The sequence below is a fragment of the Urocampus carinirostris genome, chromosome 11 (assembly GCF_059441175.1).
Source record: "Urocampus carinirostris isolate Australia breed hairy pipefish chromosome 11, RoL_Ucar_1.0, whole genome shotgun sequence".
NCBI lineage: Eukaryota > Metazoa > Chordata > Actinopteri > Syngnathiformes > Syngnathidae > Urocampus > Urocampus carinirostris.
In genome coordinates this window covers 39,519,385-39,547,351 of record NC_142359.1, presented here as the reverse complement: position 1 = coordinate 39,547,351, position 27,967 = coordinate 39,519,385, and the positions used below count along the sequence as shown (strand labels likewise).

The 27,967-nt window shown below is 39.1% G+C and overlaps 1 protein-coding gene across 2 annotated transcripts; it reads right to left on the bottom strand.

Moving 5' to 3' along the window:
• Positions 1–29: 29 nt before the first annotated feature.
• On the bottom strand, positions 30–26,775 carry pik3cg (phosphatidylinositol-4,5-bisphosphate 3-kinase, catalytic subunit gamma). 2 transcript variants are annotated; one of them, XM_088347777.1, is made up of 24 exons: positions 26,633–26,775; positions 25,913–26,132; positions 25,679–25,850; positions 23,061–23,323; positions 21,283–21,369; positions 21,109–21,209; positions 20,869–21,038; positions 20,609–20,796; positions 18,940–19,047; positions 16,623–16,707; positions 16,125–16,548; positions 14,026–14,124; positions 13,826–13,961; positions 12,570–12,635; positions 12,349–12,492; positions 10,917–10,998; positions 7,893–7,996; positions 7,678–7,824; positions 7,477–7,567; positions 7,276–7,406; positions 6,820–6,931; positions 6,603–6,760; positions 6,448–6,529; positions 30–2,319 (listed from the first exon to the last, which is right to left on the bottom strand). In XM_088347777.1, exons 2-24 carry the CDS (start codon positions 26,123–26,125, stop codon positions 2,120–2,122), a joined length of 3,363 nt encoding a protein of 1,120 aa, XP_088203903.1. In that variant the 5' UTR covers positions 26,126–26,132; positions 26,633–26,775; the 3' UTR covers positions 30–2,119. The 2 variants fall into 2 exon arrangements, with proteins under 2 accessions (XP_088203903.1, XP_088203904.1); XM_088347778.1 differs by having other exon boundaries at positions 25,940–26,132.
• Between the last annotated feature and the right edge of the window lie 1,192 nt (positions 26,776–27,967).

The following is a 27,967-nucleotide window of genomic DNA, read 5'->3' as shown; positions in this document are numbered from 1 at the left end:
TTAAAAAAAATACAAGGATGAGATTTGTTCTCTACGCAGACAATCTGGTTTATTTTGCCTAAATGTCAAGAAAGATGAAATATACAATACAGTGCATAATTATTTTGACTCACAAAGCATACTCATCTGGACACTTCAGAAAAAAAGAGCAATATTCAGAATGTACTGCTGTGTATAACAATAGTGATGATTTTATAAATAATGAAAAATAGATAAAAATACATTTGAATTTGTAAAGATAATATTGGTGATTTAAGATGGAAAAAACATCAATTGAAATAGAATTAAAATACAATTGAAGATCAACGATAATATTGAAGATTTGAGATTAAATAAAAGATAATAAAAAGAAAAAGAAAATTTACTACATTTGCAACAATATTGGAATAGCATAGAATAAATAAAATTTAAAAAAAAAACAAAATGGGGAAAAGAAGTAAAAATCTGAGATTGACCAAAACACCATGGAGATTAAATGTTAATAAAAATTTACAACGTAATAATATAAAAAACATTAAATTAAAAAAAAGTCTTATATCAGACACTATTTAAAACTTTTAGATGGAATGACAATATAAAATAGAATCAATGTAGCTAATAATACTCTCATCAAAAAAATTGAGAATGTAGATGAAAAAAAAAATGTAAAAAAAAAAAGGGTGAAAAAAAAAAAGGAAAAATAACATACTGACAAAAACACAATCAAAATGAAATTACTATAAAAAAGTATAAAGCACAAGCCGAATAAATAAAATGGAAAACAATGTTTGTTTTTTGGGGAATCTTTTCGTGACACAGGTGAAGTTCTGGGGTACATAAAGCAAAAACAGTTAAAAAAATAATAATACTCTTCATCAATAAAAGCAGGTTTTTTGAGTAAAAGTCAAGAAAATGAAGTCATAGACAATATAGCAGAACAGTCATGAGGCCGAGAAAAATCATTTTTAGTCACATTTCAATTTAAAGGGACTGTGAGTAACATTTGACCACTAGATGCCGCTGTATTGTTCAATGCAGATGAAAAAAAAAACAATGCCTCTTGTATGAGATCTCCTGTGTGAATGCCACAAGACTCCCACATGCGCAAAGGAGAACACATGAAGTCACATGCGCCCAGTGGATGCTTAACGGCGGAGCGTATCGGGCAGTATTAAAGTTATTGTGCTACCAGAGGGGGAATAGAGTTGTCCCCACAAATATTAATTAAATTCTAAACCTTACTTTTTCCCCATTGAATGCTTTACGGGTTTTCATCTGCCATCGTTGTTGAGTTCTTCACTTTCTCCTGTCTCTCGATGACGTGCAGGTCGCATGAATCCGCCTTGAACTTTCACACAGAATTTGTATTCCAATAGCTCGAATATGTATTGGATTTAAGACCACACATGAAAGTGGTCTGGGTCTGGTGTGAAAAAAGCGGATTTGTGCTGTTCAGACCTATACATGTAGAGTCTGTGCAAAAACATCTGATTTCCCTGCAATGTGAACTGAGCCTTAGTGCCTAGTTTCTTTCCTTTAAGGCAGTGTGTGGGCACCAGTGTTGTGCCCACAAATGCACATTTGCGTTCGACATGACAACCCGAGTCATGTGATCACTTCACCGGAAACATCAGGGGACGACATGTTCTTGTAAAGTTCATACATCGTTAAAGCATAGGTTCTGTGTACTTGTAATAAAATGTTATTTTGCAAACAAAGTGCCATTGTGTTTATGGAAAGTATTGTTTAGATAATGGAGGTATCACAAAATAATGTAAAAAAAAAAAGCACCCTAGTGAAAGTTCTGCTTGAAATGCAAAACAACGTTTTTCTCAGAAGTATTTTCAAGAAAATAGCAATATTTAACTGTTGTTTACAACACAATGGTAAACGCGAGAAGGATAATTTTATTCTTATGAAAGATAAGGGTTAAAGCTGTGTCCTACGCCTATATAGGAATAGAGCATTTCGTGTGGGCCTTTAAAAAGGAGTCAAAATGGCAGAAATTGACTGGCATCGGCACTTCCGGGTTAAGAAAAACGTCTGGCACTAAATGAGTTCACAGATCCAGGTCAAACTTTCTTTGTTCATGATTGTCTTTCACGTAAGTTGTCACTTTTAACCTGGTAGTGAACTGCAATCACGCAGATCGTTTCTCAACCCCCTGCTTGATCCCGAGCACCAGGTGAACAAACCAGTTGATCTGCACCATCCAACCTTTTTCACGGCAGATCTCAATTTGGTCCAGTAGGTGGCGCTGTGCCTCCTCGTCGCTTTGGCCAACGGTGAGCGCCTCGCGAATGTACTCAATATCTTCTTTGCTGGTCAGTTGGGGCATGCCTAGGGAATGACAATGCAGAACAAATCAAATGTAATACCTGTAAAAAAACTGTAATATATTATTAATTACAATTCTTAACTAGCTAGCTAGCTAGCTAGCTAGCTAGATACTTTATTCATCCCCGCAGGGAAATTCACATTTCCAGCAGCATCCCTTCGCTGAGAACAATACAATAATAAAGCAAAAGGAATACAATATACAAATACCCAATGTGACGTGCTAATACCCACTGCAGCGTGTTGTATAGAGTATTTAAATAGTGCTACATAAAATACACACTGCAATAAAAGTATGGTTATATGCAATGTAGGGGGTGTGGTTTAATGTGGGCCTTTACTCCGCAGGGTGGAGTTAAAGAGCCTCATGGCATGAGGAAGAAAAGATCTTTTCAGTCTGTCCGTGGTACAAGACCATGACAGCAGTCTGTCGCTGAAGCTGCTCTTCTGTCTGGATATAATGCTGTGTAGTGGATGTGATGAATTGTCCATGATTGACTGCAGCTTTTTCAGTGCCCGTCTCTCAGCTACTGTTGTCAGGCTGTCGAGCTCTGTGCCCACAACAGACCTCGCTTTCCTCGCCAGTTTATTGAGACGAGAGGCATCCTTCTTCTTGACGCTGCCTCCCCAACACGCTGCCGCATAGAAGAGGGCGCTTGCCACAACAGTCTCGTAGAATATTTTCAGGAGCTTTTTGCAGATGTTGAAGGAGGCCAACCTTCTGAAGAAGTAAAGTCGACTTTGACTTTTCCTCCATAGAGCTTCTGTGTTGGCAGTCCAGTGCAGTTTGTTGTCCAGCTGCACACCCAGGTATTTGTAGGTCTGGACAAATTCTACACCTTCTCCTTTGATGGTTACAGGAACCGGGTGAGTTTTAGTTCTCCTGACGTCCACCACCATCTCCCTGGTCTTGGTGGTGTTCAGGTGCAGGTGGTTTGCGTCGCTCCATTGGACAAAGTCCTGAATCAGTTTCCTGTACTCCTCCTCCTGCCCACTTCTGATACATCCCACGATCGCAGTGTCATCAGCAAACCTTTGCACGTGGCAGGACTCAGAGTTGTACTGGCATATAAAGCCCAATTTGCGTTCCTGTGTGTGTTTGTATGTGGCATCTAAGCTCCAAATCCAGCGAAACTTTGTTGTTTAGACTTCTGGGAGTGTTTTTAGCTAGCTTTTGTGTCAAGGCATTCCCAATAAATACCAACAGAATTACTAAACATCTGCTTCCGTGTACAAGCGGCACTGGAACTGCAAGCGGCTCTTTGGCACTTCCTAGTGGCTATCTGGTGCTTTTTCAACAAACCACAGACCCATCAACCTCACCCAAGTAGAATGACGGGCAACACTAAGCTAAGCAATGCACGGCCATTATGCTTGCATTAAAAAAATATATCTGAATAATAATCAAAATAAAGTTTAAAAAAATACCAAAAATGGAAAATACAAAAAAAAATAGATATAGAAAAAAATTACATGTCAATCCGTAGATAAAATGGCTGACCACATATGTATTTATTTACTGCTGCAGATAAGTTACATTGGATTCATTTTAGTTTTCAGAGATATGGTGCGTTGTTTGAGATTTCCTTACAGGGTTAACTTTTTTTCCTGGCCAAATATTAATGAAATTTTCAATCATTTTCAAGGCCAATTTTCCAATTTGTCCAGGAGACGAAATCCGGTATAAATCAACCTTTAGACCTGATGTTTGAGGTGACTGAGTGCGGCCTGTAGGAAAAAAAAAACAGACAATTTGGCACATCCTAAATCAAATATTGAACCAGAGGCTGAAAGGGGAATAAAAATGAAACTGTTCCTCATTTCTTTAGTGTTTGCTGCTGCCTCTGTTTGGTTCATGCTGTATCAAATGTTCTTGTTATTTCTATTATGAACAGCACTCGATGATGTCAAACGGTAGAGCTATTGATTGATTCATGCCAAAGTTTCTCCTCGTAAATTGCATAATGTGATATGAATTCACACACTTTTGAATGAACACCCACTTGTTTAATAACATTAACTCATTTATTAACAAAACGGTTCCATATTAACAGAAGGTACATCAACTTAACTTAACTGGACATCAAGGTAAGTCTAAAGGGCAAATTAATTCGAACTCAAATGTGCATCATTCAGTTCCTTGTTCTTTTCTGTCAATTTTTTTCTTAAAAGTGCCAAGATTTTTCTGTTTATTTATCTACTCTTCTGAATCTGTTTGATTTTGAAAGGCGGTACAGTTGGCTTTTAGTTTCGGCTTTTTCTGCATTGCTTTTAGCAGATTTTATGAGCAGAGCCTTAGCATTGGCATTTTGGTGCCATTTACCTGTTCTGATGCACCTTTCCTAATTCACCTATGATGCTTCACATGACAACGCAATACAGAGAAACGCAATAGCAGCGGCATTTTATGAAGCCCATTTTATGATTTATTTTTTCCCTAATTCGTGGTCTCTCGAGTCAGACAGCAGAAAACATCATTTGGCAAGAATTTCAAGCACTTCTCACAAAAACATTTTCATGAACTTGAAAAAAAAAAACAACCTTAAAATTTAGTCACTTTCAATGTTTTCAAGCTGCTGTACGAACCCTGTTCCTTAAAAAGTTGGAAGTCAATTATATTCTCTTTAAGGTGTATTTTAACAATGCCCAACTGAGTTCGAAGAGCCCTTTAGCTTTATTTTCCACTGCGTCCATAGGGTTTTTGATACTTTTAGCCAGCTGTTTGGGGCGTAATACATTAGGTTCGAGGAATACAGGTTAGGGGATGACTGGAGAGTGTTTTTGAAAATTTATTTCAAATTGTCAGTGTAGCATGAAAATGGTAAAAGTAAGAAAAGTCCAGCTTCGAGTACAGCCCAAACGCCAACCTAAACCCCCAAGAAATGAAAAAGGAAGAGTTTATTCTAGCGCGTCTAAGAAATGCACGCGCTGAATGAGGCTGTGATCATGACTTTGACCTAGAAGAGTTCCAAATGACTTAGGAGAGTTCTAAATACTGAACAGCCTCTTTAATTGCTCTTATTTTAGGTAATTTTTGTTTTGACCTACATTTGTGTCTATTTTGGCAGGTTTTGTCTTCCATTTATCATAGGCCAAGAAAAGTATTTTTTATTACAAGCATGATATTATACTGTTCCTGGTCACCAAAGTTACCCCACCAGAAGCACAATTATAGGATAAAATCATGATATTTATGCATTCTCATTAATGTTTTTTTAAATTTGCAGCTGTATGAAAAAGCTTGGGCAGCCCTGATCACTTTCAAAATTTTCCTTTACAAAAAATTGATTGTTTGGATCAGCAATTTCAGAATAAATATCCTATAGCAGACAGACAAAGTGGAATTTGAGAAGTAAAATTAAGTTTATAGAAGTTACAGAAAGTGGGCAATAATTAAACAAAAGTAGGCAGGTGAATACACTTCGGCACCCTTGTTTTTTATGTTTGAATACTTTTTGCACTAATTATTGGAACACAAAAACACAGGCTAAGACAATAATAAGAAAAGGTATCCAAGATGGCAGGTTGCAAGTTGTTCACCCCTTTATATTTTTTTCAAAAGAGTGGCAACATGGGAGCCTCAAAATAACTGTCAAATGACCTAAAACAATGATTGTTAAACATCATGGTTAAGGAGACAAATACAACAAGCTATCTCAGAAATATCCACTGTCAGTTTCCAATGTGAGAAACCCCGTGAGGAAATAGAAGCCCACAGGTACAGTTCTAGTTAAGGCTCTGTGTGGCAGGCCAAGAAAAATCTCAGATAAACAGAGGTGAGAACAATGAACTCAACCCAAACAACCCTACAGGAAGCATTTACAGGATGTTATTTCTGCAAATGGAGCTATATACTTAATCATTAGTTGCAGTGCCCACATATATGCACCTGCCTACTTATGTAAGTAATTGCAGTATTGCAACCTTTCTGTGAAACCTATAAACCTCATTTCACTTATTAAACATTGTATCTGTCTGCCTTGTGATACAGTTAACTGAAATGGCTGATCTGAACAACCAATGATTAACAATGGAAAATAATCAGGGGTGTCCCAACTTTTTCATCAGACTGTATTTTTTGATACTGCAGGGTTCGCTCTAAAGTCGGTAAAGTATAGAAGGACATCATACCAGTCATCAGCATCATGGAGAAAAGGATGATGAGCAGGTTGGTGTGGTGCCGAAGAGCAAGGTAAGCTTTCACACAAACATCCTGATACAGAGAACAGGTAATTACCTGGTAATTACGCACAGATTTAATGATAACTTGCTTCTTCTTTTGGTACCTGAAACTTCTGGAAATTGGGGCTGCTTTTCTTTCCAGACGTTCCCATGACATAGAGGAAATCCGGCGTGAGGACAAAAGGAACCCACTCCTTACTGATCCCCATGAAGCTCTTGTAGTTCCCCAAGATGTGACCAAAATCAATGTGGAAGAGATTCCCTGAGGCAGTGGCGACATTTTCATTGTGGTAAAGGCGTCAAAGGGAAACGCACGCTTACCAGATTCGGTGATCATGATGTTGTCGTTGTGCCGATCGCCGATTCCGAGCACATAGGTTGCCACGCAGTAACCACCGCATGAATGCAAAAACCTTTCCACAGCCTGCTGGAACTGGAAAAAAAGTACTTTTCTCACATACAGAAACAAATTGGGCCAAGTGAATATAAAAAAAACCAGAACTTTTAAATCACATTGGGTGCAGGTGACGCAGCTAAAAATAGTATAAGTTATGTGTTTGACAGGAAAACACCAAAGCACACATCCTTTTCCTGTCTTATGTTTTCATTCTACTTCCTTTAAACAACTCCTCAACATAGAAAAAAAAGATCTGTAACACACAGGAATCGTTTTTCATTTTAATATCCTTTAAAAACAATGAAACAATCTTATTTGCCCAGACGATCATGAAAAAAAGGTGTGAATTTAGGAAAAAAATTATTAAAATCCTCCAATACCTTCTCCTCACTCACACACTTGTCTCGCAGCCACTGATGCAGGATTTCATCTTTGAAGGCTCCGGTGCTCCCAACGACACTCTGTTGGATGTTGGCGATGGTGGTGGCATCTCTTACGATCTCGATCATACCTGAAAAAAAAGTTAAATTTAAAAAAGGTGAAATATAAAATGTAATATAATAGTTTAATATGTAACTGACCTATTCTGTTCCCGGTAGAGATGCAACCATAAGGCAAAAGACATAGGTCTAGACATTCTGTCTCCCAGATGGACTGCATAATCAACAAAATCTGTCAGGAAAAAATAAGTATATCAGCGCTGTAGAATGATGTGTTTACCGTAGCTAAATTGAGGTGGCAATTTGTGCTCTTTTACAACTACTTTACTAGAAGAAAAGGACCTGCAAAATGAGCATGTCCTGCCTGAGGTCATCCCCGTGCTTGAAGATGATCCCAATGGGGTCCTTGGACAGGGTCGTGGGGTCGGCCCTTTTAAACTGCAGCCACAGTGGCTTTTTCTTGGACGCCATTACTTTGCACTGCTCAATCTGAACCACCACAAAAATAAATTTCACTCAGGAATCACATCAGTCTGCAGAGTCTGCGTTTCAATTACCATCAGTCCTCCAACTCTAAGTCCAGGATCATAAGGGACCCGAAATCCTTGAGGAAGGCCCGACAACTGGAGTGTCTCCAGTTTTTGACGCATCTGACTTACCACTGCAAAGCAAATTAAAATGAAATCAAATGTATTTGTACAGCAGATAAACAGGCAAACTGAAACAAAACCAGACAAAACTGACAGGCAGACGAGACCAGACTAGATGAGACTGTATGACAGACAAAACAAGACTGGCATGAAAAAAAAACAGACGAGACCAGATGTGACCAAGTTAAATGAGACCAGACCAACAGACAAGACCAGACAAGACCAACAGACAAATGAAACCAGACGAGATCAGATGAGGCCAGAAGAGATGAGACAAAACTAAAAGATGAGACCCGATGAGGGCGACAGACAGATGAAACCAGGAGAGACCCGAGGAGAGGAGACCAAAAAAAAGCCAACAGACTGACAGACAAGAACAGAGGAGAAGAGATAGAATGACTGATGAGACAAGACAAGACTGAGGAATCAGGACTGACTGAGAGAAAAGACAACACAAGACCAGACAAACACAAATGGAATAAAACCGAAAGCCAGATGAGACAAGACGAGAACGGATGAGGCCAGATGAGAAAAGACCAGACCATACAAGAATGCCAATTGAACGAGACCAAAAATGATGAGACAAGAACAGAAAAGACGAGACCAACAGACAGACAAGACTAAATTTGGTCAGAAGAGACAAGAATGATTGAAGGAGAGATCAAAAGAGACAGACGCAAAAGACAGACCGACAAAACAATCAGAGATGCTCCTCTAAACATTCCTATCAGTCACACACAGACAAATAAGGACATGACCAGGCACAAAAAAAAGAAGAGGAACCTACTCATTCTGCCCACGACATAATGGTCTTCTTTACTAAGAAGATCCAAAGCATACAGGAAGAAATTGCTAAAGACAGTATTAATTCAACACATACTAAAGCACTCAAATCTATAGATGCACGACACGGTGGCTGTCCAGGTATTTTGTCCCGTTTTAGTGAACTGTCACTCGATAATCTTAAACAGATGGTGAATACGGCCAAACCGACGACTTGCCGGTTCGACCCGTTTCCAGGTTCACTTATTAAAGGTCTCTTTGGCGTTCTTGAACCTTCGGTTCTAAATATTTTAAACATATCACTCTCCTCAGGGGTAGTTCCAGCTGCTTTTAAGTCCGCCGTCATTAAACCCACACTGAAACGACCCAACCTTGATCCAGAAAACTTATGTAATTATAGACCTGTGTCAAACCTACCGTTTCTTTCTAAAATACTTGAAAAAGTAGTGGCACAGCAGCTGAATGATTTCATGTCCGAGAACAATATCTTTGAATCAATGCAATCAGGATTCAGGGCTAACCACTCTACTGAGACAGCTCTGATTAAGGTAACCAATGATCTCCTACGGGCAATGGACTCGGGCGCATCATCACTTTTGCTGCTGCTGGACCTTAGTGCTGCATTTGACACAGTGGACCATAATATCTTGCTAGAACGGTTGGAAAAATGGATTGGTCTCTCAGGAAACGTCCTATTATGGTTCAGATCCTACCTCTCAGATAGGACACACTGCGTTAAATATGGCGAATTGACATCTGAGCCATTTAGTGTTACTTGTGGTGTTCCGCAGGGTTCAGTGCTTGGCCCCCTTCTCTTCAGAATTTATATGCTTCCACTAGGTGATATTATTCGCAAGTATAATATCAGTTTCCATTGCTACGCAGATGACACTCAACTCTATCTCCCGATGAAGGAATCTGCCACACTAAACTGTGGAAATTTGGAGGCCTGCCTCACTGAGATAAAAGAGTGGATGTCACTCAATTTCCTGCGTCTTAACTCTGAAAAGACTGAAATGTTAGTTATTGGTCCATCTAAGTCCCGTGACTTATTCTCTAAAACCGCTGTGAACATAGACAATTGCCACATCACACAGAGCGACTCACTTAAAAATTTAGGTGTCATTTTCGACCCCGATCTGTCCTTTCAAACACATGTGAAGAAAATTACTAGAACCGCTTTCTTCCATCTCCGTAACATTGCTAAAATTCGTCCTATACTTTCTCAGTCGGATGCGGCAATCATAATTCACGCGTTTGTTACCTCCCGTCTCGACTACTGTAATGCACTACTTTCTGGTCTTCCGATGACCAGACTCAAGAGTCTTCAGCTGGTACAAAATGCTGCAGCGAGGCTTCTAACAAGGACAAAAAAGTACGATCACATAACACCGATTTTGGCTAACCTGCATTGGCTCCCAGTTAGCCTTAGATGTGATTTCAAAGTTCTCTTAGTATTATACAAAATCATACATGGACTTTCCCCCTCATATCTTTCAGATCTCATCTCCCCCTATTCCCGGCCCAAAGCCTTCGTTCCGAGAGCGCCGGTCTTCTGGTGATCCCAAGAGCCAAGAAGTGTTCCGCTGGTTCGAGAGCGTTCTCCATCCGCGCACCGGTGTTGTGGAATGCTCTTCCCCCTGAGATCCGATCTGCAACCTCGGTGGAAATGTTTAAATCTAGGCTTAAAAATCACTTCTACTCTATAGCATACGAGTAACCTAAACTTCTTATGTGTAATAACTTGTGAAGCCCTTAGAGACTAATTGTGATTAAGGGCTATACAAATAAAAATGACTTGACTTGACTCTATTCTCTATTTTGAATTACTGGCTTTTGCAAAGAAATCTATTTTGAAATATGTATGGCCAGTTTCCATATAAACTGTGTTTTTATTAGTACCTGAATGAAATAATATAATATATATATATATATATATATATATATATATATATATATATATATATATATATATATATTTATTTATATATATGCATACACCATTTGGTGTTAGGGTTTATAAACATAAACATAAATTTCAAATGAAGGATTCATACCCCAAAATGTTTGTGAAAAATAAGTTGGTCTAAAAAAAAAAAATCCCACATTTTGGAGCAAAGAAAAAAAGGAATTTTGTGAAGTGTTGACCTTGTGCTGTGACATCATACTTGTCGGGAGACATGGTCTTGATCTCGAGGGTGACTTTCTGCAGAGCTTCCGTCACCTCCACCTGCGATTCACAGGTCAAATAGACAGTGTGTATCATTTGACCACTAGATGTTGATGTATTGTGTTATGCAACTAAAACTAAGTGCTAAAAACACAAAGAAGAACACTAACTAAAGTGACTCAAAGTGACTAAACTGCACCATTTTATTTTCATTTTTAACCCCACCCTCTCGGGAGATTTTCAGATTTTTGGGTAACCGTAGCAGCAAGAATGCAATGATGTCAGCTCCCGCTAGGTAAGACGCATGTAATCAGTGTTCCCTCTAAGCTGCGCGCGTGCGCAATCGCGCACTGCCTGCACATTCTCAGCGCACAAGAAAATCTATCCAGCGCAATGTTCCCTCTAAACTGCATGTGTGAGTTTTTAGAGTTTTTCGAGAACCGGCTTCTTTGGCTCGGCTCACTAAAAGGAACCAACTCTTTCGGGTCCTAAACGGCTCTTCAGGTTGGTTTTGCTTCTTTAATCCCAACATGACGAAATAATATGTAAAATTATGCACAAAATGACTTAAAGGAATAGGGGAATAGAACAAAAAAGAAAAAAATACCAAAATGAAAAAGTAGTGAAAAGCTGAGAAAAAAAGAAAACAAAAGGAAGAGAAAAAAGAAGGAAACATTTAGAAAAAAGCCAGAAAAAAAAGAAAAGAAAGAAATGTAGGAAAAAAGTAAATAGAGAACAAACAGAAAAAAGTAACAGCTCGGAAAAAATAAACACAATGAGATTTTTTCTTAAAGGAATTTTTAAAAAGTAGAAAAAAACAGGGAAAAAGAAGAAAAAGTTTGTGTTGCATTCAAATAATTTCCAATTATACCAAGTCAATCTTGTTGCCAACATTGTACTTCCACTAAAAATGTGATTAATTACAGTTGTGTATCGTGCAACTGACTAAATAAGCCCGCAAAAATGTTATTATGCGACAAAAGATACCAGAAAAAAAAATTGAAATCTTGTGAAAAAATTGTTGTAAAAACAAATGACGTTTGTAGGCCGTACAACCTTTGCAATAATACATTAGTCAATTCATTCAAAAGTGAAAAACATTTTTGCATTCCCGGAAACTCAGCAAAATTTAACGTGAGGTCAAGTTTTGGACATGTTTGATAATGACTTAGTTGCCACACTTGGGATTGCTGTTGCTCACTGTTGTTTCAAGCGTTGCTCACAGACTTTGTGTGAACGCTCAGACCCGTAGAAAATTAGATGGAACATTGCATGTAATGTAAGTTATTTGTCTCTTTAGAGGGGCTAAATATTACAAACTGTCCCTTTAATATAACGGTTACACGCATACAGCATTGTTATCACTGCATGCTGTTATTTTTTTCTGAGAAAATGGAAATTGCAGCTCACCTGTTTCCCAAAATCCTGCAACATAGCCTCGCCACAACCTCGCAGGTAGGCCTCTAGCAGGACGGCAAACCTCTGCTGGTAATGCTTGGACTGGGCGATTTCACTGCGCAAGAACCAGAAGAGGAAATGGCCGATACGTTTACTCTGAAAAAAAAAGAATACAAATAAAAACAATGATTTGTATTTTTGATTCACTGTGATTCACTTTGAATCCTGCTTACCCGCAGAGCTCTCTTGAGCAGGAATCTGACGAGGGCACTGTCATGGTATGGCTCAAATTTGACAGCCTGTACACACACAATTCATTATATGTTTCTTTTTTGTATGGAGTACGTCTCCAGCCATATGTAAAAATAAATAACGACAAATAAATACCATATAAATAAAGGAACACATACTGTAAATAAATAACTTTGATTTCACTATTTTCTCATTCCTCCAGATGGGTTTAAGTCTGGCAAGTTCAGCTGTGGTTTGGGCCATCCTGGCCATCATATCTGGTTCTGACCACTCTTCTGATATGAAAGCTTCAAGATATTTTAATTTGGTGATAGGTTCTATCTTTCTGATGGTGATGTGTGTGGTGATACCTTGGGGATTGTTGATCATTCCTTTTTCTATGCTGTTTTCCATCCCATATTGGCTTGATGCTGGCGATTGACCAGATCTCAGTTTCTGTTTGTCTCCCACCAATCCGGCAATATCGTCATCAAAATGAAGGTTAGTGATATTGTGTCCCCAAATACTGGCTGTACCTTCATGTCGCTCCAGAGCTTCGGACATGATCCTTTCCATTAAGATGTTGAATAAAGTTGGAGAGATAATGCAGCCTTGTCTCACACCAACTGTGGTTTGAAACCACGCTCCAATGGTACCATTGTAATGATACAATGTTCATGAAAAAAATTTAAAACAGTCTCAAGGCGCTTTTTGCCGGACCACTTCACAATAAAATCCAACGCACTTATTTGCATTAAATTAACGTAATGAGTGGCTTATAAACCACGCAACACCAATCTATTAGCTAATGAGTTGCCAAGGCTTTTAATAATCAATTTTATAGAATTGCTGTTGCAGCCCTAAATGAATTCATTCATTTTAGTGGTGAAACCAGACGTCATAATATGAATTTATCTTCTATTAAATATTTTTTTTATTTATTTAAATGCATTTATCTATTTTTCATGCACCCCTAACTCTTACTGTAGTTTTATTCCATGTTTCTTATAGTCAAGTGCACCATGTATATGAAAAATACATCACAAAAGACTATTGTAGGGCGGTGCGCCTCATAATCCAATAAGCCTTATAGTGCAGAAAATATGGTATTTATTTCAAATTAGAGCAGTATCGGTGCTGTATAGTTTTGACCTAGTTTGCATCATCAAAAGAGGATCTAAAAGGCTGCAGGTTGGTAAAAATCAAAAAAGCTCATTGTGTTTTTGTGATGTTATCAGTCAGGGGGCTGTAAACAGACCTGGACAAGCTGCAAAAGGTAGCGCAGCACATCATCGTCCTCCAGCGTGTCCAACTTCCTTACAGCCAAAGAGCGAACTTGAGCATCAGAAAAGTGGCAGTCGAGCAGCTGCATGGCCAAGCCAACATCCAAAACGCTGACAGGCACCAACAGGAGTAGTGAAAAACTAGAACAGACATCCTCAGTGGAAATGGTCACACCTGCTGTCCCAAGCGGTGCAGCACTCCAATAGATGGTGGGTGGTCATGACGTGTTCTTGTTTAGCCCAACTGACTGATGACAGCAGCTTTGGATAAGCCCTGGCAGGGAGAAGGTTGCTTTAATAACTTAAGTACAGTACATGAGCAATGGGCAGGTAAAATCTTAGTCTTAAAACCCCAATTCTGCAATAATTGACAAATAGATGACGATGTTATCTAATGCAAATTAAAACCATCCACAGCAAGCAGCAAGAAAAACATGGCGGCGACCTTAGGTATGGATTGCACTATGCAAAAGAAATACACAAATCTCGAACTATGATTTTTTTTTTTTTAAATAAAAATTCACATCACTAGTATTCTCTTTTTTGTTATTTGTAGCACTCGTTTTGGGTTGCACTGCACAATACAGTGACAACTGGCAGGAATTTATTACAGTTACCCTTTAACTCCCTAGTTGATGACAGAGGCCCAAAAATGCCTAAATAAATGAAGAAATGCATACTTTAAAATGTAAAAATTTAATTCTAATTGTATTAATTATACAAATATAAAGATAAACCTTCATATAAAAAAATATGAATAAAAAACAGATGTGAAAAAAATATTAGAATTTATAAATAAAAATAACTAAAATGGGAAAAAAAAAAGCAAAACATTTAAGACAAGGTAAAAATAAATACTAGTAAAATAAATGTAGGAATAAATGTAGATATAGATGTAAAATAAAATATAAAACTGATAAGATATGAATTCATGAATAAAGCCAAAATAAATATAAATAAATAACAAATCAAGATTAAAACTAATTAAACGAACACATAAAGATAAATGAGTTGGCTTGTCTTGGTCTATTGTCACTACATTGTTTGTCTCTCATTTCTTACACAGGTGTTTTTTCCCTTTCCAATTTAGCTCTATGGTTGGTTTCTATGAAGCGCTAAGACACTAAAGGAGCTGTAAAATTTTTTGAACTGCTGCCATCTCCTGGCTTGTGTCATCATTGCAGCCACAGCTAGCTGATTCATGATACCCGAGTAACTACGTGCATTTCTTGGACGCGCTCAAATATTTGCCCATCCGGTCTACATGTGTTTTGTGGACTTGCATCTCTGCTTTTTGCAGAAGATGTGGTGCTGTTGGCTTTCCCTGGCCGTGATCTTCAGCTCTTACTGGAGCGTTTCGCAGCTGAGTGTGAAGCGGCCGGGATGAAGATCAGCACCTCAAAGTTCAAGACTATGGTACTCAGCCAGAAAAGGGTGGCATGCTCCTTCCGGGTACGGGATGAGATCCTGCCCCAGGTGGAGGAGTTGAAGTATCTCGCGGTCTTAGTCACAAGTGAGGGTAGGACAGGATAGGGTCTCCTGTACCAGTCTGTCGTGGCGAAGAGGGAGCTGAGCCGAAAGGCAAAGCTCTCGATTTACTGATTCCTACCCTCACATATGGTCATGAAATGTGGGTCATGACTGAATCAACCAATCCCTGATACAAGTGGCTGAAATGAGTTTCTTCCTTAGGGTGGTTGGGCTCTCCCTTAGAAATGAGGGGAGAAGCTCAGGCATCCGGAAAGGACTCGGTGTAAAGCCACTGCTCCTCCGCGTGCAAGTTAAGGTGGCTCAGGCATCTGATAAGAATGCCTCCCTCGGGAAGTGTTATGGGCATGTCCCACCAACAGGAGGCCCCAGGGATGACCCAGCACACATATCTTGGCTGGCCTGGGAACGCCTCGGGATCCCGTCGGATAAACTGGATGAGGTAGATGGGGATAGGTAGATCTGGGCTTCCCTCCAGAGGCTGCTGCCCCGCGACCCACCCCCGGATTGGCAGAATAAAATGGATGAATGGAAAAAAATTATAAGGGCTCTTTGAACTCAGTTCAGCATTGTTAACAAATACTTAAATGGATAAAATATTTAACTTTTAACTTTTTAAAGACACCTCGAACGACACACCCCACTTTTAAGAGCCATCAACAGCTATACACTTTAAAGGTGTCTTAAGTTGATGAACCAAGGGAGTCATCTAAGTGTTTTAATATTTTAGCAAAAAACTGTTAATTGAATGAGAGTGTTTCGACGTTTTCTATCTGGTAATAGTACCTGGGGTCACGCATACACTCTTGTCTGAAATGCCACAAAAACTCTTTGTCCTCTGGACTCAAAGGATGCAAAGGGTCCGTAGCCACAATGGCACCAAACTGTTTCTTCAGGTGGTTGGGCATCTCCCTCGGAGACGACCTGTTTACATCAACATCTTCTACAGGATTGCTGCCCTGACTCTGATCGCGGCTCTTTGGGAGCACCACAGGGTAGCAGTACTTATCCAGTAAAATGGCCACAGCCATTGACAAAGACTTGTCGGGATTGGTGGCGGACGTCAGCTTATCGGCGTTGAAGCTCCCGCTGCCACACTCCTCGCTCTTTTCGGGCATTTTCCACATGTGGAGAACAAACTCTCCCTGTCGCAGAAGCGAGCGGTGGTCGATCAGCAGCAGGTTGACGTAGTACAAGAGCTTTGTTTTGCCTTGATAGAAGGCACCAGGATGGTTGAAACTGGCTGGCTTTGTGGAGGTTGAGCAGGATTTAAGACAGACTTACCATCGTGACTTCTGGGTGCTGAGGTGTTATCTTGGGAGGAAGAGCCTTTGGAGGTTGGAGTCTGGGGTTGTTTCCTGCACACCACCTGGGAAGAAAGTGGATGGTCATACATACAAGGTAGAAGGGAATTAAATGGACCTTTGTAAGCGATATATTCTTTGTTCTTTAAGGGGATTCTAAAAGACCAATTTTTTTTATTAAGGCACAGAAAGTGTGGTGTTACTCCATACGATCATGCAGATACGTTGCAAAAAATTTCATGCGCCTGGGGATTAGAGAAATTTAGTCTTAAAATTTGACAATATTTGGCACATCCTGTAGAGCTGTGACGTTACCAGATGAAAGCAAAGACTCACAACAATGGCGGGTCCTGGTGATAAACAGAGGGCGATTGTAGTCAAAAGTAATTGCGTAGCGCTCATTTCTGATTGGAGATATATAACTTTACTAACTTTGAAGAAACTAACTTTGTCGCAGGGGACTTCTGACAATTTTGTCCAAGGTGAGTGTGAGGATCGGCAGTAGCTCAGGAGGTAGAGCGCTCGTCTTGGGATCAAGGGATCTCAGTTCGAATCCTGGCTCGTCCGTGTTACATGTCGAAGTGTCCTTGGGTAAGACACTGAACCCCTAATACCCCCAATAAGCAGGTTAGCGCCTTACATGGCTGCAAGGCCGCTATTGGGAAATGTGGAGCACGTTGTAAAGCGCTTTGGGAAGTCATTGACTTGAAAAGCGCTATATAAATGCAGATCATTTCATTTTCATTTCATTTTTAAGAGCTGCATGAAGTAAGTTTAGCTGCCATTGAGTACAGCGACCGGTAGATTTTTTCCCAAAGTTGTTTGTTCCAGGTAAGCCCCGTTAGAAGTCAGCTATCTGGATAGCCTGCTGTGCCTGTTTTTTTTTCCCCAGCTGAATTCGTGTTTGTTGCCGTGGCCATTTTTTTCTGTAGGTTCCCGGGCTTCTTACTGCATAATTTCAGTTGGCCAACTTCCCATTTTTCTGAAGGTCGATCCCGGTTAGCCTTCAGCTAGCCTGCCATGGTTATTTTGGTATACTTATGGCTAAGTTTGTTGTTTGTTGTAGTGGATATTTTTTGTTGTTGGCTCCCGGTGATCAGGGCTGCTTATGGCATGTTATCGGTCGGCCAACTTCGCGTTTTTTCGTCAATTAGTCCCGGTTAGCCCTTTTTATCAACATGTTATTTTTACTAATTTGCCCCATTTTGGCTGCTTGCCATTTGTTTTACCATTGCTACACCCACCTGCAAAACAACGCCTCAGCATTCACTACAGAAACTACCAAAACCCGGTTTAAAAAACTCTTTGACTAATTAACAGTCAAACTAATATGGTGAATATGGTGCTGGTGTTGGCATGACGTTACAGCTGAGAAAGTCAAAGATGAGCCACGCTGTCTTCAAAATGCATTATCTTGTAAAATAATTGGAATACGGCAACAAGATAAATATGCATACATATACACATATTATATGCAAAAAAACATGTCCTTTTTTCTCATATTTTGTATGTTTTACAATTTGGGTATCCCTTTAAGGTTTTTAAGGGTATCCCTTTAAGGCAGTGCTGTTCAACCAGTATGTTGGGTCACACTTAAATTGCCCGAATTTATCTTTGCAAAAAAGCATACCATTGTTGACCATCTTTGCTTTCTTCCCGTGATCGGCTGAGTAACTAAACTTCATCTGTGTAGGTACAGTAGATTCCAGACTACAGAGCACACCTAATTAAAAGCCACATGTGCTAATTTAAGGAAGAAACTCAATCACAGGCTTAAACAGACAAAAATATGAGCTTATTCATTTCCATTTCTAACAGTTAAAAAAAATCTGAAAAGTAACACATCATGTCGCTCGTTTGCTTGTTGAGCTATTAAATACATAATAATGGTAAGGAAAAATATAATTCCCAAATTGAAACATTTGTCTTAAAAATTAAATTAAAAAATAGAGTGCAAAATTTTAGCAAATATTCCAGTATATATTACTATTGTGATCAAAAGTTTACATCCAAAGTTCAAGTTGCGTTTTTTTCAATGTATTATCTAAAAATGTCCCTGAATGGTTTATTAAAAAGTTACGCTGAGATTAATCATTTCCTAAATCTGTCAATTTCAAACGTAAACATTTTAAAAACCTCAAAGTGTAATTTTGAAGTGGGACAATGGTGTTAATCATCTTACTAGAAAAAAACAAATTTTGGAGAAAATGTTTTTTTTCCACGACAGCAGCAAAAAAAAAAAAATAAAAAAAAATTATTATAACAATTGGACAAAAATAAAATAAAATATTTTTTACCTGGAGGTTGAGTCGAGAGCCTTTTGGCAGGTCCTTAATTTTAATATTAAACTCTAACCAGCAGTTCCACAAAACTTCTTCATTGAAAGCTTTGGGAGTTGTCCTCTCCTTAGGTAAAAAACAAAGGCAATATGAACTTTTCTAAAATAATTTACTTTAGTTTAAAATAAAAATTACCTGATTGTCAGAAAATTAGACTTTAAAGAAACAAAATGTTCTCATCCAGCACATAAGAAATCGTTTCACTCATTTCAAGATTTTTTTTCGTGCTTCGTGATAAAAAAAATATTTCTTAAAATAAGCAAAATAATTTACCATCTGCTGGATAAGGCAATTTTGCTTAATTTAAGTGTATGTTTTCTTTTTATTTATTTTCCAAGTAAAAATATACAATTTCTAAAAATAATACAAAATATACTTTGAATGAGCAACATTTTCTCTCAATGAGGTTCATGTATTTTATGTAACACATACTGTAATCCCTTGCTATTACATGCTTTGTAGTACACAACCTCAGCCTCACAGATTTTTGCATATCACAGGAGATTCTGTTCCCCATTAACCGTAATAATGATTAATTACAGTACAGTAAGACCTCGGTTATCGCGGTTAATTGGGACCCAAACCACCCGCGATAAGTGAAAATCCGCGAAGTAGTGGCGCACCTTCAAAAAAATAAAAAATAATAATATATATATATATTTTTATTTTTTTTTAATTATTATTTTTTAGACCCGGTTAATGGGGACCAAAACCACCCGCAAAAACTGAAAATCTGAGAAGTAGCAACGCCCCTTCAAAAAAAAAAAAAAAAAATCTCATCTCATCTCATTATCTGCACCGCTTATCCTTATTATTCGTGAGCGAGCCCCTAACCCACGACACCGCGACGGCCTGTCGGAAGCGCAGCAGAATGCGTGTTCACGCGAGGGGGGGAGGATTTTGTACGGGAGTCGGATTTGGGCACAACACCGGCGCGCGGTTTTGGTGCGCTCCCGCTTCACCGCCGTAATGCATAATAGTCTTTGAGATCCCGTCAGCAAACACGAGCTTTAACGTGCGCCACGAGCACCATGCTAAGCCGGGAAGGCTCTCCACTTACTCTGGCCGTACTGACTGTACTGGTAGCCCACGGGTGCCACTGCTGGGTCCACGCGGCTTCCACTTCACCGCCCCCTAACCCCCACAGGTCCCCCCTACCCCTTTCCCCCCCATCGAGGGCCGTGTAGCGCCATGTAGAGCCATCGCGTTGGTGACTTTTTCATCCGCATAAACAAACGCATTTTGTCGAATATGATCGCGCTTTATTGTTTAAATAAACGCATTATATAGACTACGATCGCCCAATTATTTTAATTAGCTCGCTTTATGGTTTCAATAAGCGTATTATATAGAATACGATCGCTTTTGTCGGAAGCGCAGCAGAATGCGTGTTCACGTGAGGGGGGGAGGATTCTGTACGGGAGTCGGATTTGGGCACAACACCGGGAAACGAGAACGGCGCGCCGTGCTAGGGTCATCGGCCGAGGGGTATTCCTGCAAAAAGTAGCGACGCCCCTTCAAAAAAAAAATTATATATATATATTTTTTTTACCATTACAGACCGCGAAGCTCTGAATCCGCGAACGTCGAACCGCGAAGTAGCGAGGTCCCACTGTAATGTATTTACCTGGGCAAGAAGCTGCTGACTGTGAAAGATACTAGCCTCAATGAACACCACAAAATCTGGAACTTTGGGAAGAGTGGGGATGTCGATTCCCAGCACCTTCACCCGGAACTTCCTGTCACAATCCCACAGGGACAGTGTGAACACTCGTTCGTGGTCCTTTTTGTCGATGGTCAGCTGCTCATGCGTGCCTTGGAGAAGGTAAAAATACCACAATAATTCCAAAAACCAGTCACTCCAAAAATGGAGGAGTGCGACATTACCTGCAACACCAGTGCAATCGTCCACCTGGGCCCAGTCCTCTTCATGGACTAGATCCAGTTCAAGATCCGGGAACTTCTCCAAAACCAGGTGGATATCCTCGCCTTTTTTCAGACACTGACGGATCCAGTTGAAGTTGCGTAGTGGTTTATCTCCAAACAGGAATTCCTCCCTGTTAAATATATATTAAAAAAGCACTCATAATCTCAACAATTTGCTTTTCTGACTCAATTTAAACAAACCTGCCACAAACGCGTAGCACAAAGTCTGTCTCGCATGTGCTGTCTGGGATGCCCAGCAAGGCTCTTTTATTTGCAGTTTTGGAGAAAAAGCCAGACAAAACCTGAACGGTTGGGGAAAAAATGTGAATTGAGATTAAGAATATCAAGACCTTGAAGCGGGCTATTTAATCATACCTGTGCTGGTGTGTCATCGATAGACACTTTGACAGTCTGACTTGATGAGAGGATGTGGATTACCACCAAAATGTAGCCGTTGATAACCTAAGAGGAGTAATATACTCTAAAACTAAACCTTAAAAATACTTACAGTCTGAAGTGACACACAAATTACAGTAAAGCAATGTAACTGTCTACAGTATCAAATGGGATTTATTGTTATAATTATGTGTTTAAAAATTACAACTATAAATATCATAAACAATCTGTTCTCACAGTAGAAATTGCAAAGATGATAAACCCAAAAAGGAACACAAATTACGAAAACACTTTAAATTCTACCTCAGTATCTGTACACACGTGAGACTTAATAAAAGGAAACAAGCAAAAGATTAACATCGATAACCTGCACTTACAACAAAATTGGCAACAGTTGGTTTTTACAGAAAACACATTCTGAAGATGATAAAACTGGCTAAAATGCAGACTGCAGGATTTAAAATGTAAATATTTCATTCTGTGTCAACTTGTTTTAAGTAAAACATTAAAAAAAATAAAAAGGGTTTGAGTCCCATGTATTTGTACTTTTGGATTTTTTGACCCGTTTGACAGATACTTCTTCACTCCTCTAAAGCTTTATTAAGAACAGACACAACTGAAAACCGATTATAATTTTAATTAGTATTGAAACGTATCCACGCTGTAGTCCTGGAACCTTTTGCAGTCCGATAATCTTTTTTTTAGCGGCCCACGATATAGACTAAAAATATTCAAATGGCGAACTGCTTTATACAATGAATACGACCTTTTTCAAATAAAAGCAAATGCTAATAACTATTTACAACTACAAATAATTTGTCTTAATAAAACCAGCACATTTTCAAGCAAAAAGTTCAAATTGTAAAAAATGAAATGACTGATTACCTATTAATTGATTTTAGAGGGAAACAGCAAGCTTCATCAATTATTATTTTGGCTTAATACAGTAACAGCGGCTTTAGGTGGGTTAGAGGGTTTTCTTTGACCAACTAGTAAATCTTTTAAAATGCTAAATACTGCACTGTCTCGGAAAATTAAGATATTTTCTGGAATGCATTTCAAATCACAAAAATGTCCTTCATTCTGGATGCATTACAAATCAGCTGCAATATTTAAGCCTTTTTTTAGTTTAATATTGCAGATTTTTTTTCTTTCTTTCCACATAAAATGAACTGCACCAGTGTGGCTGCCTTGCATCATACCTATTCGACTATTCCTGCTTTGCAGATTTACGCATATCGCCGGATGGAATCTGGTACCCATTGCTCGCGATAAACTAGGGACTTCAGTACTTATTTTGTGTAATGCAATAAAAAAAAAAAGAAAATGACATGTCATAAAGTCTGGATTTATTGCAAATTAACTGAAATACTTCAATATATTTATCATTTTAATATTGCTGATTATGGCTTACACCCTACTAGTATACTTTTTCATGATATTCTTAGATTTGAGGTAGATTATTTGAGTTTTTACCATAATCAGCAAAATTGAAATAATAAAAGGCTTGCCATATTTCAGTTGATTTGTTATAGATCCAGAATGTATGACTTTTTGGGGTGTTTTTTTTTTTATTGCTAATTTTACAAGACAGTCCTGTACATGTACAGAAGCCTAGGCCTCTGTTAAACCAACCCCCCTAAAAATATTTTTTGCTGTGCTTGGTAAATTACAGTTTAAGAAATATAAGCTGCCTGTCCTTCATTTCCCCTAATATACCCTGTTTAGAGAAAAAGATGAGGGAAATCCAAACTTACCTTCCCTAGCACATGCTCCGGCATTATTTTGTGAGTCACCCATGGGTCCATGGAGTAAAGCTTTGGGTCTCGGTCCAAAACCTCAATGCGGCGCGGCGAAAACAGTTTCCGGCGGGTGAACTCAAGCTCGTCGTCGTGCACGTTGCTAACGTCAGTCACATCATAGCCGATCAAATAGTTTAGGTAACGCTGGTAGCGAAGAGTCTCGTCTGAGGGCTGTGGGCGGAGCACCAGCTTGATACGACCCAAGTCCTTCTTCAAAGCTGTCAAAAAGATATCAAGAAAGACAGTTACTTTATCATGCTAAAACTCATCTACGCTCATCAATAATTTTTCACTAGATGGCAGAAGCCAAAATTAACTAGTACTTTATTTTCTGCACTATAAAGCGCACCAGATTGTAAGGCCCACAACCCAAAAATAGTCATCTGTGATACTTTTTTCATGTATAATGGACATTGGACTTATAAGGCGCATGGAATTCCAATTAGAGTAACTGCTAGGGAATCGAAGCCAGATCGCGCATGGAGTATGCCATATCTTATCTACTAGATTGCGGTAGGTCTGTTAAAAAAAACATAAGAGCTTGCTCTGTCCACTCCACGCATCGGCCCGGTATTGCAGTACCTCCGGGAACGGTGCATTCGCGATGATCGCAGCAAGGCTTTAGGGCTAGGACCTTAGCTTAGCCTTTTGGCTGAGAGTAAGAGTCCCGGCTCCTTGGCTTTGTAGCGTATTATGAACTGACCGATTACGGATAATGGATGATGAATAACGAAGATAGATCAATAACCCTTAAAAACCCCAAAACCCCACTAGGTTAACAGACGATGCGTGGAATGGCATGTTTTTGTTGTTTTTTAACTTTATCAAACCTCCTGTGTGGAGTTTGCATGTTCTCCCCATGCTTGTGTGAGTTTCCTCCAGGCACTCCGGTTTCCTCCCACATTCCAAAAACATGCATGTTAGGTTAATTGGCCGGTCCAAATTGTCCCTAGGTGTGAATGAGCGAGCAAATTGTCTGTCCCTGTGTGTGCCCTGCGACTGGCTGGCAACCAGTTCAGGGTGTCCCCTGCCCACTGCCCGAAGATAGCTGGGATGGTCTCCAGCGCCCCCGGACCCTACTGAGGATAAGCGGTGCAGATAATGGATGGATAGATGGTATTTTGGTTTGTTGTACAGTTTGAGGGCACTGTTTACGCAACATTGCTGTAAGATTTTTGTATGGAAATGTATCTGCATTTAAAGAATAAAGTTTAAAACGTAAAAATAAAACAAAAAAGTATTATGTCTTATCTCATCCTCACATTACTTTTAGTCCAGTGCCAAATTGTTTGGCATTATTGGGCCAGGCTATGAAAATATTCTAACATTAAACCGGCCCATGGTACAGCCACCTCGCAAAGTCATTACGAAGCGCATGACATTCTTAACTGAATTACAATAAGGGCATTGTGGGAAGTGATTTAGTCGGTCTGAACTGAATAAGGGGAACGGCATTGTGGAAAGTAATTCGGTTGTCCGAACAGACATAAATAAGCACATGGCCGCACGTATTCAAAACTTTCGTCACTTACGCTGCTTAGTTTAAGCTGAAAAAAAATGAAACAACATTCTGTCTATTCTAACATATCTGGTACTGTGACCAACAACAGTGTGATAATGAGATAAGCCCTGATGCCTTTCCCTATCATCTGTATCCTGAGTGATCTAGTGCAGTGTTTCTCAGCCACTGTGCTGCAGCAAACCATTATAAGTAATGCCTTGGGAAATTGTCCAATTTGTGTCCGTGTGCGGTTTAGCACCTTGCAGAGTATTAATGTAATACTCTTCCATTCCAGAGCAATAGCAGCAGCAGCAGGTATATAATTCCCTTTTCCTTAATTAAAGAGTGAGAGCTGAGGAGGAAGTGCTCCTGGTCTGTCTTTCTTTGGTTTCTGCCAGGATATTCGCTCTGTGTTCATCCAAGCAGGCCTACGTTTCACACTGATTAAGTATAAATATGAAAGATTATAAAACGCTTTATTCTTTGCATTTATTTCATTCCTATTCAAGACGTTATAATATAACATCATCCTTCCATGTTAAAAAACACATATTGTTAATCTAAGCCTATTTTTTCATATTTTCAGCTGGTGGTGTTTCGTGGGGATTTTTTTTAATAAAATAATGTGCGTTGGCTCAAAAAAGGTTGAGAAACACTGATCTAGTATACAGATTGCGGCAGTCCCTCCATGGCGATCAAATTTTCGCTTCCAGTTGCATTCACTGTAATATGATTGTGAACAACCAACCATGTAGAATTCGGTGTTCTTAACCTTGAAACCCGATTCGATTGCCTTTGCCAATTGTGATCAGTGAAATCAACTCATCAATAATGCCACAATTATGGTAACACATCATCGAGTTTGTCAGCATATGAAGCACACCAGATCATAAGGTGCCCGTTTAAATTTCGGGCCAATTTAAGGTTTATGAGTGTGCCCTACAGTCTGGACAAGTCTAATTTCATATCTTATTCCGATGCACATGCTTCAGTTCAGTTCTAAGCTATGATGACTGAATTGTTGAACACATTAAAATTGGGAATCGGTAATGAAATTTTTTTGCAAACAAACCTCTCCAGTATCGTACGCAGTCTAGAGTCTGAAATACTTGGTGCTTGTCATAAATCTCGCACGTGGTCCCTTTCTTCTGGTAAAGCAGGATGCAGTGGTCAGGTGAAAAGCGGCAGTAGAATTCTGGACAGCAGTTGGACGTTACAGCACTGAGCCACACTTGAGCCTTCACCTAGGAGCAGAGATTTTGGAAACCACGTCAAAGGACATTTGAGAGGAAATATAAACAAGAACCTGTTCCACTGTCCAGTTTGCGGCAACCTCCAGTTGCAAGGTATGGGGGCTGTCCCCGCCTCGAGCTGTTGTAGGGAGGACAAACTCCACAGAAACGTGATCCATGGAGGAGCAGGAGGACGACATGATGGCTTTTCTTCGTCTCCGTCTTGTGCTGTCTTCTCGCAATACCGCTTGGTCCTCGTCGCTTGGTTGACTCAGATTCTCGTCCATCACCAAACTTGAGAATTGATAGGAAGAAAATAATCATTTGTGGGCGGACTTTGTTTTTGAATGAAAAGATAAAAACATGAGGTTAATAAAGAATCTCCGAAGCATAAACCTGAATCAATTTTGGAGGCCCAAAATCTAATATAATATAAAATCTTAATAGATTTCAAACCTGTGCTATGCAGTGAAAATACGAACAAACAACAGTTAAACGGTACCATACACAACATCTATTAAAAGCTACGTCGCAATTTTAAATTACTAACTCAAAAACAGGATGTTCATTTTTTTTTCCAAGCTTCAGAAAACAGGAAGCCAAATTGGACAGTATGGATACAATACCACATAAAAAGACTGTCTGTTGATACCTTACTATTAAAATTTTTGTATTAATAAAAAATTGTGTGTTGAAACTGTTAAAACACAAATGTCAAAGAATACATCGTGAACAAAATTAAACCGCAAAGTAAAGGCGGAAGCGAAAGGAATGGGTCAACAAAGAAAACTCACCCAAAACGGATAAAATGATGACAATCGCATCTAATAGAATGAAATGTAGCATTTAAGTAAGGGGAATGCAGGACTTTGCTGGAAATAAAGGTTAAAAAGATTGTAGAATGATTCCTCTCCAAGTTTATGCTTGTGTAACGGAGTTGATTTGCTAACTTTGTATGAAGAGTTATAGTTATCCGGTCGCTCCTTCAAAATAAGACTACAGGAAATGCAAACATTAAGCATGGTTTAGGCATAATGATATGTATTTACTCCCTCTCTAGCAGTTCATCAAGGTAAATACACGGTAAAGTCGTGTACTTTTATTTTGTTTTTTGCATGTCTGTATGAATGGAAGAACCATTGAGTCAATCGTTTCATATACGTAGTTACTTGCAGCATTTGTGATCAGTCAATCCAGAATATAACTTTTAAAATACAAAAAAATGTTTCAATTACTTTAAATATGACATGAGATATATTTTCAAAACGCATTTCATTTGAACTACCGTAATTAAAAACACACAGCTGTCAATTGGAGAAGCCCAAACAATTAGGTGCGATAAACGGTTGAACCAATCAGATTGGTGAAGATCGCGTGTCGCTACCAACCCGCATTTCCCCTAAAAAGACACCGTTTAGGTGCGTAAAGAAAACTTTGATCAAACATTGAAAAGCATCAATACTGTTGTATTATATATGTTTTAAATTGTGTGAAAATATTGAGATAAGGAGGCCCGTGGTTTTCACTTGCTCTCTCATTGTTGCCTTTTTTTACATTGCCTCTTACTTTTGCACAGTTAATACGGTTTTATATTGTTATTGTTATTTTTTAATACTACTTAGGACTTTTTGATGTGAAGAGATAAACTTCTGTCATTAATCGTCAATGAAAATATCCATTCCCTTTCTGCGCCGATTATCTGGACTACGGTAGCGGAGGACGGAAATCAGATAATTTTATATTGTACTTTCGTATTCTAAGCTCCCAAATTTCATTTGTGTGATTATTTTCCTAAATATGCCTCATTGAATTAACAATGCATTACCCAAATACGTTTATCCGTATGTATTTGTCGCTATCATTCTCAGCGCTGAATGAATGCGCGGAAGCTCTTTAAATTTGTAAACGAGAGGCTGTCACATGATGAATATGTTGCACAACAACAGGGAGTTGAACAGCTGGAGTTTCTCATTCTGATTTTTTTAATGAAATTGAAGACGCTTTTTGTCTGAGTGAGGTTGTGTGTTCCAGCTGACAGGATCATGTGGGAGGTGGTTATTTCCAAACAGCAAATAAAACAGATTGGTGTAGTGGATCAAGTGGACCCATCACATGTCTCCTCACCCGGC